The 16599-nt window shown below is 53.8% G+C and overlaps 1 protein-coding gene across 5 annotated transcripts in view; it reads left to right on the top strand.

Annotated features, from left to right (window-relative positions):
- CTBP2 (C-terminal binding protein 2) overlaps positions 1-16599 on the top strand; it is a 155554-nt gene that overhangs the window by 107750 nt on the left and 31205 nt on the right. The window contains exon 1 of one of the 5 annotated variants that reach the window (XM_032423429.1): positions 11397-13089. The exons of the other annotated variants lie outside the window; for them this stretch is intronic. Coding sequence (XP_032279320.1) covers positions 11430-13089 — 1660 coding nt within the window. The 5' untranslated portion in view covers positions 11397-11429. Of the gene's footprint in view, positions 1-11396; positions 13090-16599 lie in introns of those variants that run through there. 5 annotated transcript variants of the gene reach the window in all.

The following is a 16599-nucleotide window of genomic DNA, read 5'->3' as shown; positions in this document are numbered from 1 at the left end:
GCAGGGTCTGTGATGGGGGCTGCAGAGGGGAGCCCCCTGCCACCCCCACCCCCCCGGCAGGGTGGGCTCGGCAGCTCCCCCACCCCGCACGCGCTCGCACTCTGCTTGGACCACCAGCTGCGCACATGGAACGGTTGGTCCAGCCGCACGGGGTGGAGGCGTCAAGGACGTGTTGTACCGGGTGACTGTGTGCCCGGCAGGAGCTCCGTGACGCCAGAGCGTAGCACTGTCCACTGGCCCTCCCACAGCCCTGGGTTCTGCTGCCGTGTCGGGGGTTTGGGATTTAAAGGTTTTGCTAAACATGGCAGAAGTTTGAAACCTACAGAAAGATCGATGGACTAGAAGGGACACTGAGACTCCCTTCAACTGCATGTACCAGTTGAGAACATTTGCTGTCACTTGCTTTCCTGTATGGTGATACGTGTGTGTGTATGAATGGATGGGTGGACTTTCCAGAACCATCGAAACGAAAGTTGAAGATGTGGCAGTTCACCCCTAAGGACCTATGGCATGTGTCCCCTTTTAGGACCTCTCCTGATGTAAACACAGTGCCATAACCCCCCCCCCCCCCCCCCCCCCCCCCCCCCGCCCAGGGGACTGCACCTCACTGCAGCATTCTCTAATACAGACCGCCTATTTTCATTTTCTCCGTGCATCTGTTTCCAGCTGCTTGGTTTGTGCAGAAACTCATCAAGGGACCCATTTAGTTGTCATGTCTCCTTGATCCCCTTCGTCTAAACATTTTTTCTTGGCCTTTTTGACTTTCAGAAGCACTGATACTCCTTGAAGAGCCCAGGCGAACTGTTTGGTTGGTCAGGTCCCACCATCTGGGTTCACCCGATCATGTGGGGATTTATTAAATTTACTTTTCACCTCTGGTGGAAAGGTGCTTCGTTTCAGGTTACTGTTCGGAAAACTTAGTGAATCAACTCTCCAAGGCTCGTGGGCAGAATGCCTGTGCTGATTTCGCCTCCATCCCCACCCCACCCCAGGATCCCAGGATTTATCTAGACGTACCCCATCGGGGACGAGAATGGGATTGGAGAGCCTGTGGCCTTTCCCCTCTATATTGTGAGGGCTGTCCGCAAGGGCAAAACCATTGACGGCTCTTTCAGACCCCCTCTCCCGAGCATGGTCCATCGACCTCCCACCCACTTTTTATAACTGAAATTTCAGTATCTGCTTCATCCGTGAATGACATTCCTGAGCTGGTTGCAGCTACAATTTTTAAAATTTCTCAGTAGGTGCCATCAAGACAGACATGTGAAATTCACTTACTCGGGTGTTACTTGTAATCCACGATCCCAGACGTTGGCTTGCTGTCCCGTTCCGGGTAACAGCTGCTGTAAGGTGGTTCGTTTGTGACCCTTGTGTTGAGGCACCGACTTAGCAGGTTTTTCGGGCCGGGACAGGTGGTGCTCATTTCCCAGCTGCGACCAGTGAGGCGCAGAGCAGTCGGTCTGTGTGCCCCTGAACCCGGGCAGTCTGCTGTTGCTTATCTGGTCTTTCTCTCAGATCAGTTCCGTGGATTCAGTTCCTCCTGAAGGCCTCATGCGTCTGCATCCCTGGCTTCTGACTGTTACCAGTATCTGTTCTGTAAACCCGAGCTGACTGCTCTTTAATATTCTTCTAGAACGTCCATCACGCCCCGCAAACTATGGTCTCCTTCCCTCTGCCAATGTCCGCCCCGCCCCCCAGGACTTCCTATAGCTCCTTGTTTTTGATTTTTATGATTAAAAGTATGAAAGCTGCCTTGCTCTGTTGTAGCCGCTCTGGGTTCATAGGAACTTTGTCATCTCGGCTCTTGGTCTCTGGGAACAAATCTCCAGAATTCTGTCCTCCCGCCTACCTCAAGATCCCAGCACAAACCCCGGCTGTGGGATCCCATGCCAGACAGGCCCTCCTGGGTCCCACTCCTTCCCCCTCCCTCACTTCAATGAACACTTTTGCTCCAGCCTAGCCAGTCTGGTGGAATCTGAGCATTATCCCTGCACGGATGCTGCTTCCAGAATTCCTGCCTGCCTTCCAAGGCCCAGCCTCTTCCTCCTGGAAACCTCAAGGTCTCCCTGTGGCCACTCCTAGCCACTCTGCCCTTTGTGGCTCTGAGTCGAAGCCAAGGGAAAACGGGGTAGAGGGCAGAATCTGACTCGGGCTGCACCTTCTCATTCCCCTCCCCCCCCCCCCCCCCCCCCCCCCCCGGGATGTTTCTGTCGTGCTTTAAGCACAGAGCAGAGTATAGCTTTGCTTCTCACCAGCCGGTCTTTGGGACTCCATCCAAATCAGTTGGAATAATGGTCTTTCAAGCTGACTTAAAAGCCAGATTTTAATCTTTCTTTTTAAAGTGACCGCTCTATTTTGATATCTATAGTTTGTTCTCTGCTCTCTCTAATGCCTGATATCAAACAGTCCTAGAGTGCTGTTGTGTAAGAATTCTTAAGGAGCAGGGTGTGAAACAGGCACTGATCAGGGCCAGGCTGCCGTCCACCCTTTTTGGTGTATAATTTAGGTCTTGGTTTCCCACTCTGTTAAGTTTGCTGGCATAATTGATATATTGCATTTGCGAATTGCACCATCAGAGTTTCACTGTGTTACTACATCATGGCAGAGCTGGTGTAATTTTGCCCCAAATATCTGTTGGTCAGAGAAAGGGCTTACTATCATTCAGTATTGCAAAAGTAGCCCAGAAAAGCATTTTCTGGAAAGCATTTTCTGGGTTTGTAGAAGGGTAATATACCAGAATGGCTTTGCTGATGACTTTTTGTTAGAACATCTTATTATGGGTTATGGTAGAATAAATCACTAAACACCATCCTTTGCTGTGGCTATGGAGAATGTAATTTGGAAAATGTAGATATTTCATCTTACTTTATTTTGTTGGAACGTCTTACACACGTGGAAAAATGGTCTTGGTGATTGCATGAGTTGAGCTGTGATTAGCACCCCCTTTGTAACATAACTCAAGAGAGGACTCTCCCCTTCCTCTACAGGAGAAAAATGAATGATGGGAACCTCCTTTTAAATAAACCATCCTATCCAACATGTCTTGTCTCTAGGATATTTTCATGATGAGCATAGAGGTAGAAGGAGGTGAGAAGGTGGGCTGGTTGCATGGACATGGGGAAAATAGAGACCAACTGCTATCCGTTGAACACAGGAGTAGTTCTACATTCTGGGAGTCTTTCTATGTCAGTTTCGTCACCAAGGAGGACAAGAGGAGTCAGAAGATGTTGCACAGATGAGGTAAAAGAAGACTTTCCTTCAGTGGCGTTCTCCTCTTCTCAATGGGATGAGCGTGTCACTGTGAGAGAGTACTACATCTCAATGCAGCGTGCCCCTAAGAAAGTTTATTCATGGTCCCAGAATGTTCTAGAAGCAAAGATGTCTCCGAGCCTCCAGGTTTTCCACATGGCTGAGGTGGTAGAGGCATTGGGGCGCCTGGGGGATCTTCCCTCACAGCAGCTTTCATTCCACTACTCACACCCACGGGAGCCCATAGAGTGGGACTGGCTGGTATTTCCCTACAGATAGGGAGGAGTCAGCAGACTCAGACCAGAATCACTTCGTCTTCTATTTGTAGGCTATTTTGTTGTACCTGTTTTGGTCTTGAAAGCACTGACCAGCACTTTGTACAGAAACCGTGTTGAAACTGGCCATCTCTAGGTAGTCCACAATCGTTTCTAATAAATACCCATTTTTAAATAGCCCCAAAATGTGGATTTTAAAAGGGGGATTCATAATGTTGCTATACATTATAATTATATGTTTGGCTCAGGCAATTATGCACATTTCCAGTAATTATGTGATTAGCGATAATTACATTAGCTATGTAAATATACAATAGTCAACTAGACATGACTTTAAACTCCAAGCATAGACAAATAGACCGCAACAATGTGCTCCATAAAGGATCAGTAAAGGAAGGGAGTGTGGTCAAGTTGAAGCTTAATGGAAGTTATTTGCAAGGGATAAAAATCCACATTTTCCCTTATCTGGTCATGGCTCCTCCCCTGGGGTGCCCGCTGTCTGTCAGCTAGGGATTGGGTTCCTAGAATTGCACACATTCAGTCAGGCCCTCACTTTCTGCAGATGAGAATCAGGTTAAGTGTTTTCTTCTCTATTGCTACTCACCTGTAAAATGCAGACTTCAGCGTCTCTTTGCACTTGATTCACCAAGTGGGCTCTCTCGCTGCAGCTGCCGGATTTCTTTTAACTCCCCATGTTTCCACAAGCAGCGTGTCAGGGCCGCCCGTTTCCACCTGGGGTGTGGGGGTGTGGTGTTTAGCTAGCGGCTGGTGCTTCTGCCCTCTTCCCCCAGCACAGTGGATCTTGCCCTCCCTCAGGTTGGCAGCACCCTGTCTCTGTCCGGGTTTGGGATCAAACCTCCTGGGTGCCCCGGAGCCCCCAGCCTGCTTTGCTCTGGGTGCATTTCATTTGGTCACAGCACCTTTGAGGAAAGGCTATTTGCTTTCGGGCTCAGTGAACACCTCACAGGAACCAGGGTTCCAACGGACCCAGGCCTAGTCTCCTTGGAGTAGGTCCAAGGGCAAGCAAAGCAGTCCTGGCTTTTGCAGAGCCAGAGACCTGCACACAGTGCCCCCACGCAAATGTGGAGGATGTCCCTGGGCTTAGGTAGGTCCCAATTACAGGGATTTGAGGGGACTATGAAACCAGAACCCCAGGATACGTTTGGCTGCCAGCTCTTTGTACTATGACTCCTTTTTCAGAACCTACGAGGGATACACTGAAATGAGGCTCCTGCTTCTGATTGATTTACACTCAGGCCACCAACCCATGATTTTATGAACATCCTGATGTTAATGGGGCTCTTGCTATATAACAAAGCTCAGGGTCTTTGGCATGCTCTCTGTCTCCAGGGAGGCTTCAGGTACCCAGCCGGGTCCAGGCAAGAATTCGGCTTGGCGCCACCAGCGGGGCTGTGAGGTCGCAGGCGGAGGGGGGCGTGTTCTGCGTATCCATGTGCACCTGCTCCGAGTGATCTCCACTCCTCCCTGTCCCTCTTGCCATGTTACTTGCTCATTGGAGGGACTGGGCTCGTTTCCCACGTCCTGGTTGGAGAGGTGTGTGTGCCGAGAGGGTCCTTCCCATTTGCACGCTGGAATGGGTGAAGCAGATTCCCGAAGCAGGGTGGAGAGTCGGTCTTTTCACCTCCTGCAGTTGGCCTTGGCAGACCATGTCCTGACGGCCATCGGGGCCCACGTGCTGACGCCGTGCACGGCAGGCTGAGGCAATGTGGACTGTTGCCGGGTAGCACTGGGTAGCGGGGCCGAGGAGCCTCCTCTGATCTCAGCTCGGGGCTGCCGTGCACGGACCCTTGCAGGACCCTCGCCAGGTAAGCACCTGTGCCCCGGCGTGGGTACCGCGTCCTGGTGACTGCGCACACCTGTCATTTTTCCCCATCACCCAGTATGTGCCTTGAGGGCAAGGACTGGCTGTCCCCATCGAGTCCTGTGCCCTGTGCAGTCACACCCGTCTGGTCACTGTGTTGAACGAACAAGCATGTGATGATGGAGAAAAGGACATGTCAGGAGGGACAGGGTTCTGTCACCTTAAGTGAGAAAACCATGGGCTGTCTCTGCCAGTTGATGTAGTCCCTGGATTATTTCGGTGGTCTGCCCTTAATAGGGGTCGATTTCTTTGGACTTATGGACAAAGGGACAAAGAGTGAATGAAAGAAGCTTCCTGGAGGTAGGTTATTTGAGCTGGACCCTGGTGAATGGAAATGATTAGGGCATCTCAAAGGTGAGAGGAAGGAATTTGGGAATATTCTGAACCCCATATGGGGGAAGGGACATAAAACACAGATTGTGATGGAGTGAGGGGTGGCAGCGTCGGGGTGGGTTGGGGATTACCCAAGATGCTGAGATTTTGCAGGATTTTTGCTGTTATTGGAGGTTTTTTACAGAGAGGAAGGAAGGAAGTGGTTTTCGTCTAGCGCCTGCCTGAGCAGACCTTGTGTGGGGAGTTGTCAGCTTTTCCTGGTAATTTTTGTCCTGTGGCTTTTTGCCCAGGCCTGTATCCCAGCTTGGTGTCCCAGCACACACTTTCTTCCCTGCTCCCCCTAAAACACACCCTGAAAGAGGAATGGACTTTTTGCCCCATCATGAGTGGGAATCAAAACTAATTTTCATAACACAGCTGTCATTTTATTTATAATCTAGTTAAGAAGTCAAGACAGGAGCAACATGCGAGCCTTTGTTTTCCCTTTTTAAAATGGCTAAATCTTGAGTTACGTGCTGGCTGGGACTGTTTTGAGGACCGCTGATCTTGGAAGGGTTGGTTTGGTTACAAGGCTCCGTTTCGGGTCTGGGGTGCACTGATGATCTGAAGCCTCCATCTTTCTACTAAGAAATGGGGAACGTGCATCACGTATCCCAGGATAGTCGGTGCTGTCATTCCTTTGAGGACTGAAATGACATCCGGACATTCTGATTTTCTCTTTGCATTCGTGAAGATGTGGATGCAGGCTGCCTTAAAACCCCACTACGGGGTCCTGTCTGCTCTTTTACCAGCGCACTTGGGTCCCCCACCCCCTCTGATTGAGATGAGCCAAGTAAGTTATTTCGATCGGGGCACTGGGGGAACAGAAGGACAGAAAACTTGAAAGGCAGGAAGCTGTTTTTAAACATAAATGCTAAAACACTTGACAGAAACACAACAACCAACACAGCCCGTACACATTGGAAAGTAGGAAGCAGGATGTCCTAGGCCTATTTTTGGCACTGTTTCTGCCGGAAGACAGCGCGTAACCCACTGACTTCCGCAGGGTCCCCCAGGAGATGCAGCCTGTGGATGGCAGAGGTGCGGGCGCTGCCGGGGCTCCGTCCTGGCATCCAGCGGGCACAGGGAAGCTTCTAGGGGGTTCTCATTTCTGCCTTCGCTTTCGGAGCTGCCGTGGTCTCGTGGCCTCGAGGGCTAGAGGAGGACCGAGAAATGGAAGGCCAGCCAGCAATGCTCCAAAGCTGGGCCTGGCTGCCTCCCGAGGAGGGGCGAGCGTCGGTGGCCACCAGGCGGGCTGGAAACAGCAGAGCTGTTGAGGGACGGGCAGTCGGACCCGGCGCCCTTCATGTGAGTCCACACTTCAGATTGGCTGACTCCACCTCCTACCTGATATATACGGAATTCATTTATGAACGAATGTGAGGCTAGCCTTCCATGCAGTTTCCTGGGTCACCGTAGTGGCTGGAACATGAAGTGCTTGTTGGTGGTTAGCCCAAGGACTGCTCCGTGGAAGGGCTGGCTGGCTGGCTGTTCCCTCCTTGATTTTCTTCCCTGTTCATCTGGAACCTTCCAGATCCTCTCTCAGCACTGCACAGGGAAGTGAAGAATTGGCTCGGGGTGGGTGCTGCTTACAGCCCCGGGGGTTGCTATTCAGGTTATTCTGTATGGTCGGCTTTCGCTTGGGTTCATTTTGTCTGCAAGAGAATTTGGCTTGTGTCTCTCTCAATTTTCAGAAGATGGCTTTTTTTTTTTACTCGATGCAATTTTCTGTAGTGAAACTCTTTGCAGGATTAAAGAGTTAAGTCTCTGAGACTCATTGCTCTTTCAGAAATTGGTCCCATCTTGCTTTATTTAGTCAACATGAGATTTTCAGAAAAGCGGCTCTCTCTAAAAGACTGCAATGTGCTTTAAAAAAAAAAAATCTGCCAGAGTGTTTAGGAAAGTGTGAGTCCAGTTAACAGGTGTTTTTACCTAACACAGGAGAACATCTGTCATAATATTTGGTGCCTTGTGGAGCCGGGGCTGCGGAGTTTGGGTGGCTTCCAAGCAGAATGGGTTGGGTGATGGCAGGGAGACCCGGGCCTCCTCGTTCCGGTGCAGAGGGAGGCGCCCACCCCGCAGCTTCTCCCCCCACTGCTGCCCTGCCTCTGGCATTACACCTTCTGCTCCTTCCCAAAAACCCGTTCGTGGTTTCTTAGGAGCTGTTGGGTACACATTCTTCCAGACAGTCCTGCTTCCATTGGAGAACGTGAACTGTGAACGTGATGTGCGAAAGCCAGATGAGCCCCTTGAGCTACCCCCACTGCAAAGAGATGCTGCGCAGGCAGCTCTCGGGGTCCGTGCACCTGCCTCTGAAGGGATGTGTCTGCAACGTGAGCGGGGCCCCTGAGCGCTAGAGCCACTGGATGTTATGTTTCCTTTATTACAAGAGGGGAAGAAAAGGAAATGGCCAGAGGGGCTGACCCGAGGCCTCAGGCAGTTTCCCTCATCAGCTCTCGGCAGGGGGTCCCCGGCTCCAGCAGCAGCACCGGCCCCCCACTTAGAGGGCTGGCTGGCACAGTCCAAGTTCAGGAGTGACTTTCCAATACTCAAGTAGTTAATTTTATAGGTGACCTTGTCAATACTTGGGAGTTTGGGAAAATCTTAAGCAAATAATAGGATTACTGTGTTAAAGAGGTTTCCTTTTCCAGCACCGGGCAGAGCTACCCAGGGTCAGTGCAGGGGATTCTGGAAAGTGGAGCGTTAGCTTTGGGGTTTGACCTGCGTCCCACACCCTATGGCCCTGGGCAGGGCACCCCAGCTCCATCTCCAGTGTCTAGGATGGGACATAGTCATACCTGCTTAATAGAGTTGCTTATGGGCGGAGCACCTAGAGCAGGGCCCGCCTGGTACAGACATTCACAGAGGTGGACATCCTCTAGTAAGGAAACTGTAAGAAAGACGTCATACCAAAGATGCCTGGTTTCTGGTCACCTCTGAAGGGTAAGGACTGCGGTTGTCCATCCTGCCCAGCCAGACACATTCTCTGGCCAGTGGTGGAGGAAGAGGTGACAATGGGGCGCATTCCCCAGAGGGGCCTAACAGGCCCCTTTTGGCCCAAAAACCCAAGACTGAAAGGGGAAGAGGTGACGAGGTAGGTGTGGGCAGAAGCTGCTCAAGAGTATGTGTGTACGGCTGAGGTGTGTCTCCCTGACCCACAAGTTTGTGTCCTGGGCTCCTTCTGAGAAGGGTCCCCGGTGAGACGCTGCATCCTCCCCAGCCCGTTCCTCTCCAGAGGGGAGGAAGCTCTGAGCGGCGCCCAGAGGAGGGGACAACATGCGCGAGGTGGGCCAGGCTGGCCGCGCCGGGAAACGATCTGCTGTAACCAGATAGCGCTGTTTCCATTTGGTTTGGGGCTCTGTAACGTCCTCCTGTCCATTTGGATGTATCTAAGTGAGCACATCCTCCAGCTGCTGATGAGACGTGGAACTGCTGTCTTGATGCGGCCAGGCCCGTTCCCTCGGGCCCCTGCCCAGCCAGGCCTTTCAGCCCCTGGGAACGCTTATACCAGCAGAGGAAATACAGAAATCGGCGCCAGCAGCCGTCCTTTATACGTGGAAACTCAGCATTTGGCAGTGTGGCTTGTTAGTTTTGTGGGTTTTTTTTTTCTTCCCATGCATCCCAGGAGGTGGAGGAGGATTTGGGTCTCCTCTCCGCCTGCCAGGGAATTTTTCCAGATAACTCGAGGCTTTGTTGGTATTTTAGAGTCAGAAATGGGGGCGGTGGTGTTCAAGTAACAGCCTGGGGTCCTGGGCTGCATCCCCGCCGGTTCCTCATCCGTCAGTGGGAGGCCACAGAGCTCCAGCTTTGGGGGAGTAGTGCTGGTTTAAACAGAGCTTGTCCCAAGTTGAGTATGTGTGTTCATCAGGACCCAGGGAGATGGGGTGGAGCACGGGCTCCCCTGAACCCGTCTTGCATTACCATGTACCTCCAGTTCCTGCAAATGGATTTGTACCTACTCTCCTCTCCCACGGTAAATTTTCAGTACTCAGGTCAAACAAAAGTTTTTTTAGCAACTGGGATTTTTAAGTGAAAGATTCTGATTGAATCCGACACTGAGAGAGATGTGGGTGAAGACCCCACTCTTGGGTTTCACGGCTGCAGATAGGCACATGATCTCGGTTCTAAACGTTCGCACTGGACACCGCGATCACGAGCTTTTGTTCTGTTGTGAGTTCTGTGCCCCGGGGCTCCCACGGTCGGAGGAGCGGAACCTGGGGCTTAGTCTGCAGTGTCGCTTGTCGCTTCTCTCGGACCCTTCGATATTTATTATTAGGAAATGTCCTATTGCTCCTGATTGGGGCGTTCCTTTATCTAGATTAAATAACTGCTGTTGTTTGCGTGACTGCACCCAAAGCCCCTAGTGAGGGAGGTAAAACTCTTAATCCATAGGAATATTGGAAAATCGTCTGCAAAATCTAAGCCTGCCCGAGCCTGCTGGAATGACGGTTTCCCTGTGAACAGATTTAAAGGGAGGCACACCTCAGTTGCAGCCACTTCCCGGTTTTGCTTCATAATGTCGGGGTTTAGTCGTTGACTTCTGTGGCAGTCTTAAAATGGTAAATTCTAGGGGCACCTGGGTGGCTCAGTCGTTAAGCGTCTGCCTTCGGCTCAGGTCATGGTCCCAGGGTCCTGGGATCGAGCCCCACATTGGGCTCCCTGCTCGGCGGGAAGCCTGCTTCTCTCTCTCCCACTCCCCCTGCCTCTGTTCCCTCTCTCGCTATGTCTCTCTCTATCAAATAAATAAATAAAATCTTTAAAAAAAATTTTTTTAAAATGGTAAATTCTAGATTACACACAGAGGTGTTTTTTTGTTTGTTTATGCCTGGCAGCATGAAGGGAATCTGTGTTTTACGATAATAAAGAATCCGTTTGGACTTGAGCTATGTAACTCATTTGATTGGTAACCAGAGTCCTCAGAGCATCTGGCTGCAGACCTGGCCCATTTCTCAGGGCACCTCGTGTTCTAGAATTGTGCATGAGATTCCCCCCACCCCCATTTTATCCTGCCTGCCTGTTCACATTTAATTTGTTCTTAGCAGTGTGCAATGGATTAACATTTCATCAGGGTGGATTAAGATTGAATTGACATTAAAGCGGTCTTTTGCTATTTTCCTTCTGTCACTTTTAGGCCATCGTGGGCAGGGGTGGGGGGAGGCAGTGCTCATCCCAAAAGTATCCTGGTGAGGACCACGGAGATAAGCCAGAGGTTCGGTGTGAAAGTAATTGCCAGTAGTGGGTCCAGAGGCCTGGCTGGAGCCCTCAGCCGTGTTCTTCCATCTAACGAGATGTCACATGGAACAAAAGCTTTAGGGGTTTTATTTAGCTCCTAATCCCCACGCTGAGAGAGCCGAGGTCCATGTGAGCTCACTCCCCGGGAGGGAGGGGGGCTGGCAAGCCTGGCGCAGCCTCCTTTCTGGGACTGGTGCTGCCATTGGGGAGTGAGGCGAAGTTACCGTGAGTTGTGTTTTGTCTACTAATGTTTCGGGGGATTAATAATTCAGCCCGTACTTTGAAATAGAAAACCCCCAGTTGGTCTTTCCTGCCGTCTGGGAAGGGCTAGAAGGCAGCGGGTCTGTTGGGATGTGTGTAACTGAAGATTTATAGAGACCGGCGTCCTCCCCTGCCTCGGCCGCCGTCCCTCCTTCCCGATGCCGGTCCCCAGCCGCCAGGTCCATATTGGCCGGTCCCAGAGCTGGGATGCAGCCGGGTGGTACGAGGGCCCCTGGGAGGTGGCCAAGGCTCCGGCGAGGAGCAGCTCCCTGGCGGACGGCGGCGCCGCGGGACCCTGGTACGAGCCACAGGGCGCCGTCGAGCCCTACTTCTACCGGGAGGCCTTCTTCAACTCTGTCGCTGGAAGGAAGAGCCCGGTCGCCGACTTCGCCTTTTACGACAGCAGACAGGCAGTGATGTCTGGCCGAGGTGGCCTGCTGCCGCGGGATTACTACGGCGACGCGGCTGGAGCCGCTCGGGCGCCCAAAGAGGCTCGCCACCCCCGCGACCCGGGACTTGGCCGGTCGCTGCCTGATTACGGAGTGACGGGCAGCAGGATGTCGTGGGATCAGGTGCAAGGCCGCGTCCCCGCCCTGCAGGAGGCCGGGCAGCTGTACCGGGATCCGGCGGGTAGAGGGATGGCTCAGGGGCCGCGGACGCAGAGCCGGGCCCCGTCGCCCACGCGGTGTGCAGGGGAGCTGGCCGTCGGCAGGTACGCCACCGGGGCCCCCGCCTACCCAGCCAGCCAGCTCTACAACGACGTCGGCGAGAGGCCCGTGGATTCTGCCCCCGCCAGGCAGGCGGCCCCCACCTGCCTGGTTGTGGACCCCGCCGCAGCCAGCGCCTCGGACGGCAGCCCGGGGGTGGCCCCAGGAACCCTGAACCGCGGCTACGGGCCTGCCCGGGGCAGCGCCTCCTCTCTGGCGGCTGATGAGAATTACGAGGCGGACCTGTCCTCCTTCCAGGGGTTCGGGGGCAGGAGGAGCACGCTGCCCGAGTTCCTGGCCCTCCTGCGGGCTGAGGGGGTGGCGGAGGCCACGCTGGTGGCCCTGCTGCAGCAGGGCTTCGACTCTCCAGCCGTCCTGGCCACCATGGAAGACGCAGACATCAAGTGCGTCGCGCCCAACCTGGGCCAGGCCCGCGTGCTGAGCCACCTGGCCGGCACCTGCAGGACCGAGATGCAGCTACACAGGCAGGGCCGGGGGGGCCCCTCGTCCCGGATGCGCTCCAGCAGCTTCAGCCATCGCGGCGAGCTCCACGGTGACTTGTCTTCGCTGGGCGCCTCGGCCTTGCAGCCCCAGCCCGTGGGGCCTCTGCAGGCGCCATCCCCCCGCGCGCGAGACCTGGCTCGCCGCCCCTCCAGCGCACCATCCCAGCACCTCCTAGAGACGGCGGCCACCTACTCTGCCCCGGGGGTGGGCGCCCAAGCCCCCCACTTGCCCTCCAACTCTGGGTACAGCTCTCCCACCCCCTGCGCCCTGACGGCACGGCTGGGCCCCACATACCCCCCGCAGGCCGGGGTGGCCTTAACTCACCCAGGCCCCGCCACCCCCCTTCACCCGGGCCCTAGAACCGCCTACTCCACAGCATACACGGTGCCCATGGAGCTGCTGAAGCGGGAGCGCGGCGTGTCCGCATCTCCCCTGCCCAGCCCCCATGGCAGCCCCCAGGTCTTGCGGAAGCCCAGTGTCCCCATGGAGCCGGCCGCGCTGCCGCCAGCCAGCCAGAGCCTCCACACACCTCAACCGCCCTACCAGAAGGTGGCCCGGCGGACGGGGGCCCCCATCATCGTGTCTACCATGCTTGCTCCGGAACCAAGTAATGAACCCTCCCTGCCCTTACTCGCTTGGGACGTTGAGGGGACGGTGCGGGCAGAGGTTTGAGCACAGGACGGTGGGTCCTCACATTTTTGCTGCTCTCTTGTCATGCCTGGAGAGACCAGACCCTACACCCTGATGCACACACACGCTCCCACGGAGCCAGCTAGCCAATCGATACAGGTTCTCTTGGGTGAGACGGGTTTGCCATTCAGGCTGACCCACGGGGATAGCCGCATGGCTTCCCTTTCCCTGGTCCGGCCCCAGCCGATTAGTGACTCTCCCCGTATTTACACAAGTGTATTTCTGTGAGAAACCCAGAAATCGTCAGAACAGAATGAAACCATCGGCTCATGGGGGTGGCATATTCTCCAGTTCACCTTCCGTGGCTCTGGAGAAGGCGGGGGTGTTTATCCAGGGCCTCCCACAAATTGTGCATCACGCACTTGCCACGAGAAGTGCGTTGTAGCGTGGAGACGCACCTCCGAAGGGTCTGCGCACAGCATCCGAGGTTGGAACCACCGTAGGGCTAGAATCGGGTGTGCTTCCAGGCTTGGGTGTTAAACAAAGCAAGATGACGAAATCCCTTAGAACTCCCTGTTTCAAAGACAGACGTAGTCTCATTTGGGGAAATACAGTTGGGAATTCTGTTTACTTGTAGGTAACAATAGATTTTCAAGTTGAAGAAAGAAAGAACCGTCCTGGGTGGTTCTCTTCAAAACAGAAGACAAGTGTCATTTATTACATGTGTTTCCTTGGGTATTGTGGGTAAAATTCCAGGTGGACGTCCTCTGAACAACACTTACTTTGTGTTTTCACTGTAGAATCTTTCCTGACAACTTACTGACAAATCTTTACTGACGACAGTTTTTTTCCTTTTCTTTCTTCTTGCCGCCCCAGTTTAGAAAACTGAATCCCTTTCAAATGGAATTTTTTTTCTGAATAACTAGAACTCCCGGGTAGAGGGACTGGTGTGAAAAATAAGATGTGCCTTTTTGAAGATACCCCCACGTCAGCTGTGGGATCCTTATCCTGAAACCCTGAGGGGCTGTAACTGGCTCTTCTATCGCATTTGTGAGGCTGCTGACCTCGTGGCTACCAGGCGGCTGAAATGGCTAGTGTGGCTTTTTTTAAGTTTGATCATACAATGTATTTGACTTTTTTTTTCCCCCCACCGTCTCTCTCTCATCAACGTGCGGCAGGAGAAATTCAGATGGCCTCGCGCAGAGCGTATGTACCTTCTCCCTCGCAAACATTCCTTCTTTGCAACCAACTAATTTGCATGGCAATGACATTTGTTGCTCCAGTAATTTCATCTGATAATGGCCGGGCTTGCAAAGTGGATCTGAAAACATATTCCTTAATTATGTGTTGCTAAGCAACGGGAGGGTTTGGTCATAATCACAGAAAGATTATCTCCTCATTGAAGTCCTGGAAAGGTTTTGCTGAAGGAGGACCTGTAAAATTGCCTTATTTTCTTCTTTCTTCTGTTTATCTTGCGCTGCCTTCTCTACAGAAACATTCCCCGTTATTTGGGTATGGCGTTGAGGGGTATTATTTAAGTTGTTTGGAGTATGATTGTTAACACACTGTTTTGCAGACCCGAGGATATTGATTTTTGTTTCATTTGCGTGGCAGCCAGCCAGTGCCGAGGAAGCCTGCAGTCGGAAGTCTGCCAGCAAATAAATTTCTCTGTCAGATGATCTATCTCGTAGCGCTCGTTCTCCTCCTCGATCCTTCTGCTACATTCAGTGTGTCATTCTGACCCTCCCCCTGGAGCGGTGTCGGGGACCCGGGGGTAGGAACTTGGCTTCGTCTCCCAGAGCTTTCAGCCTGTAGAACTGGCATTTTGGGGGGTAGTAGCATCCACAGCCAGATTTGGATGTGTTGGCTCCTATCGCCAAGCCCCCGGTGGTCGCTTTGCCCCTGGGAGGGTAGCATTTACGCTGAAGGGAAGCACCCCGGCCCTAACGTCTGGGAGCCCGCAGCTCCCGTGGGGCAGCCCCAGCTAGCGTGTGCTGGCGGGCTGAGCTGGGGGATGGCCGTCCTCAAATCCAGCTCTGGCCATCACAGTCATTGGCCAGCATGAGTTAATGTTCATTTTGGTCTTCACCTAACTCAAAAAGTTTCCCTCTGATCTGGAGGGGCAGGGAACGCTCGAGAAGGCGACTCTCTTCTCCCTCCTGGGAGAGGCAATCTGTAGGTTTCCAGTGGGTTGTGTGTTTGGTTTTAAAAGTGCCTGGTTTTACTTTGACGTGCTTTGGGTGTTTTAACACCTACTTGCTTTTCTCAGTCCGTGAACTACCTGCTTCACCTTGGTTGGCTTCGTGGGTGGAAATAATAGGCTGTTTGCTAGCCCATGGACCAGGCAGTTGGGGACGGCCAGGTGAAGAGGGCCCTCTGTGCAGCCTGCCAGCCCCCATGTGACGGGGGATTAGCTGCACATCAGACCTGGGTGAGTGTCGGCATCCGGTGGGCCTGCTGTCCCTTACACACTGACCTGGCTGACTGTGGCGCAAGCCGCAGAACCTTCCAGCCGTGGCTGCAGCCCAGCGCTGCCCCCTCCCCCGCACCACGTGGAGCCCGTCTGTGACCGCGCAGCGGGGCTCATCCTGTCAACAGCAGTCCTGCAGCCCGGCCGGGTTTTCGTCTTCCCCAAAGAGAGCAGGGCACAGCACCCGCTGGGGGTCACCACGAACACAGCCGGCGCTCACGGGTTCAAGTGAGAAATGCCGTGTGGCCTGCTCTGTCTGGGGGTCTGTTGCCTTCCAGGCATTTTTCTGGATGCAGTTGGATTCATTCAGTGTTGTGATCCCCGTCTAGTAGCTGGGGCCACTGCCCAAGGACCTTTCAGGGCACATCCAAGGCCCGTTGGCGCTGGGGCTGTGGGGAGACGGGTGGTTGTCACCGTGCTCCCAGTTATCGGGGCTGGTCACCCGTGTGGTGGCGTTTGATGAGGTGCCAACACATGGTGTGGGCACCTGGCCTCCTGGGTTAGGAGAAAACTCCTGTCTCCTCAGAATCAGAATGGAGTATCGGGCACATGCACACCTGGGAATTCTTTCCCTGTCCTTGGCTTTCTTGGAGGGACCCTCTGCACGTGAGGGTCGGTGCTGGTAGGAGGACAGAGGGGCGATGCACGGGGCTTGAGGACTCGAACCGTCAGGCGGGAGGGAGGCCACCACAAGGCCCCAAAGGCACCCAGAGCCAGCCGATCACACCCATCCCCTACCCGAAAGTAGAGCCAGCCTGGGAGGGGTGGAATGGGGATCTAGGGACCATGACCCTGAGCTGGCCCTGCGGGGAATCAGGGTGATGATATCAGCCCTTCTGCTGAAGAGCTGTACTTTGGCGAGATCTTGCCCTTTGACTGAAGAGAGGTAGAGAGCAAGTAGGGCAATCCTTACGCCCCTGAACACGGAGCACAGACCGGGTGAGGCCACCTAGGAGCTTGGCTCTGGCTCAGCTGTGTGCTGGGCCCCAGGTCAGACGTTCGATGCCCACAAGTGTG

The sequence above is a fragment of the Phoca vitulina genome, unplaced genomic scaffold, assembly GCF_004348235.1.
Source record: "Phoca vitulina isolate PV1807 unplaced genomic scaffold, GSC_HSeal_1.0 scaffold28, whole genome shotgun sequence".
In the NCBI taxonomy this organism is placed as follows: Eukaryota; Metazoa; Chordata; class Mammalia; order Carnivora; family Phocidae; genus Phoca; species Phoca vitulina.
This window is presented reverse-complemented; position numbering and strand designations above follow the sequence as displayed.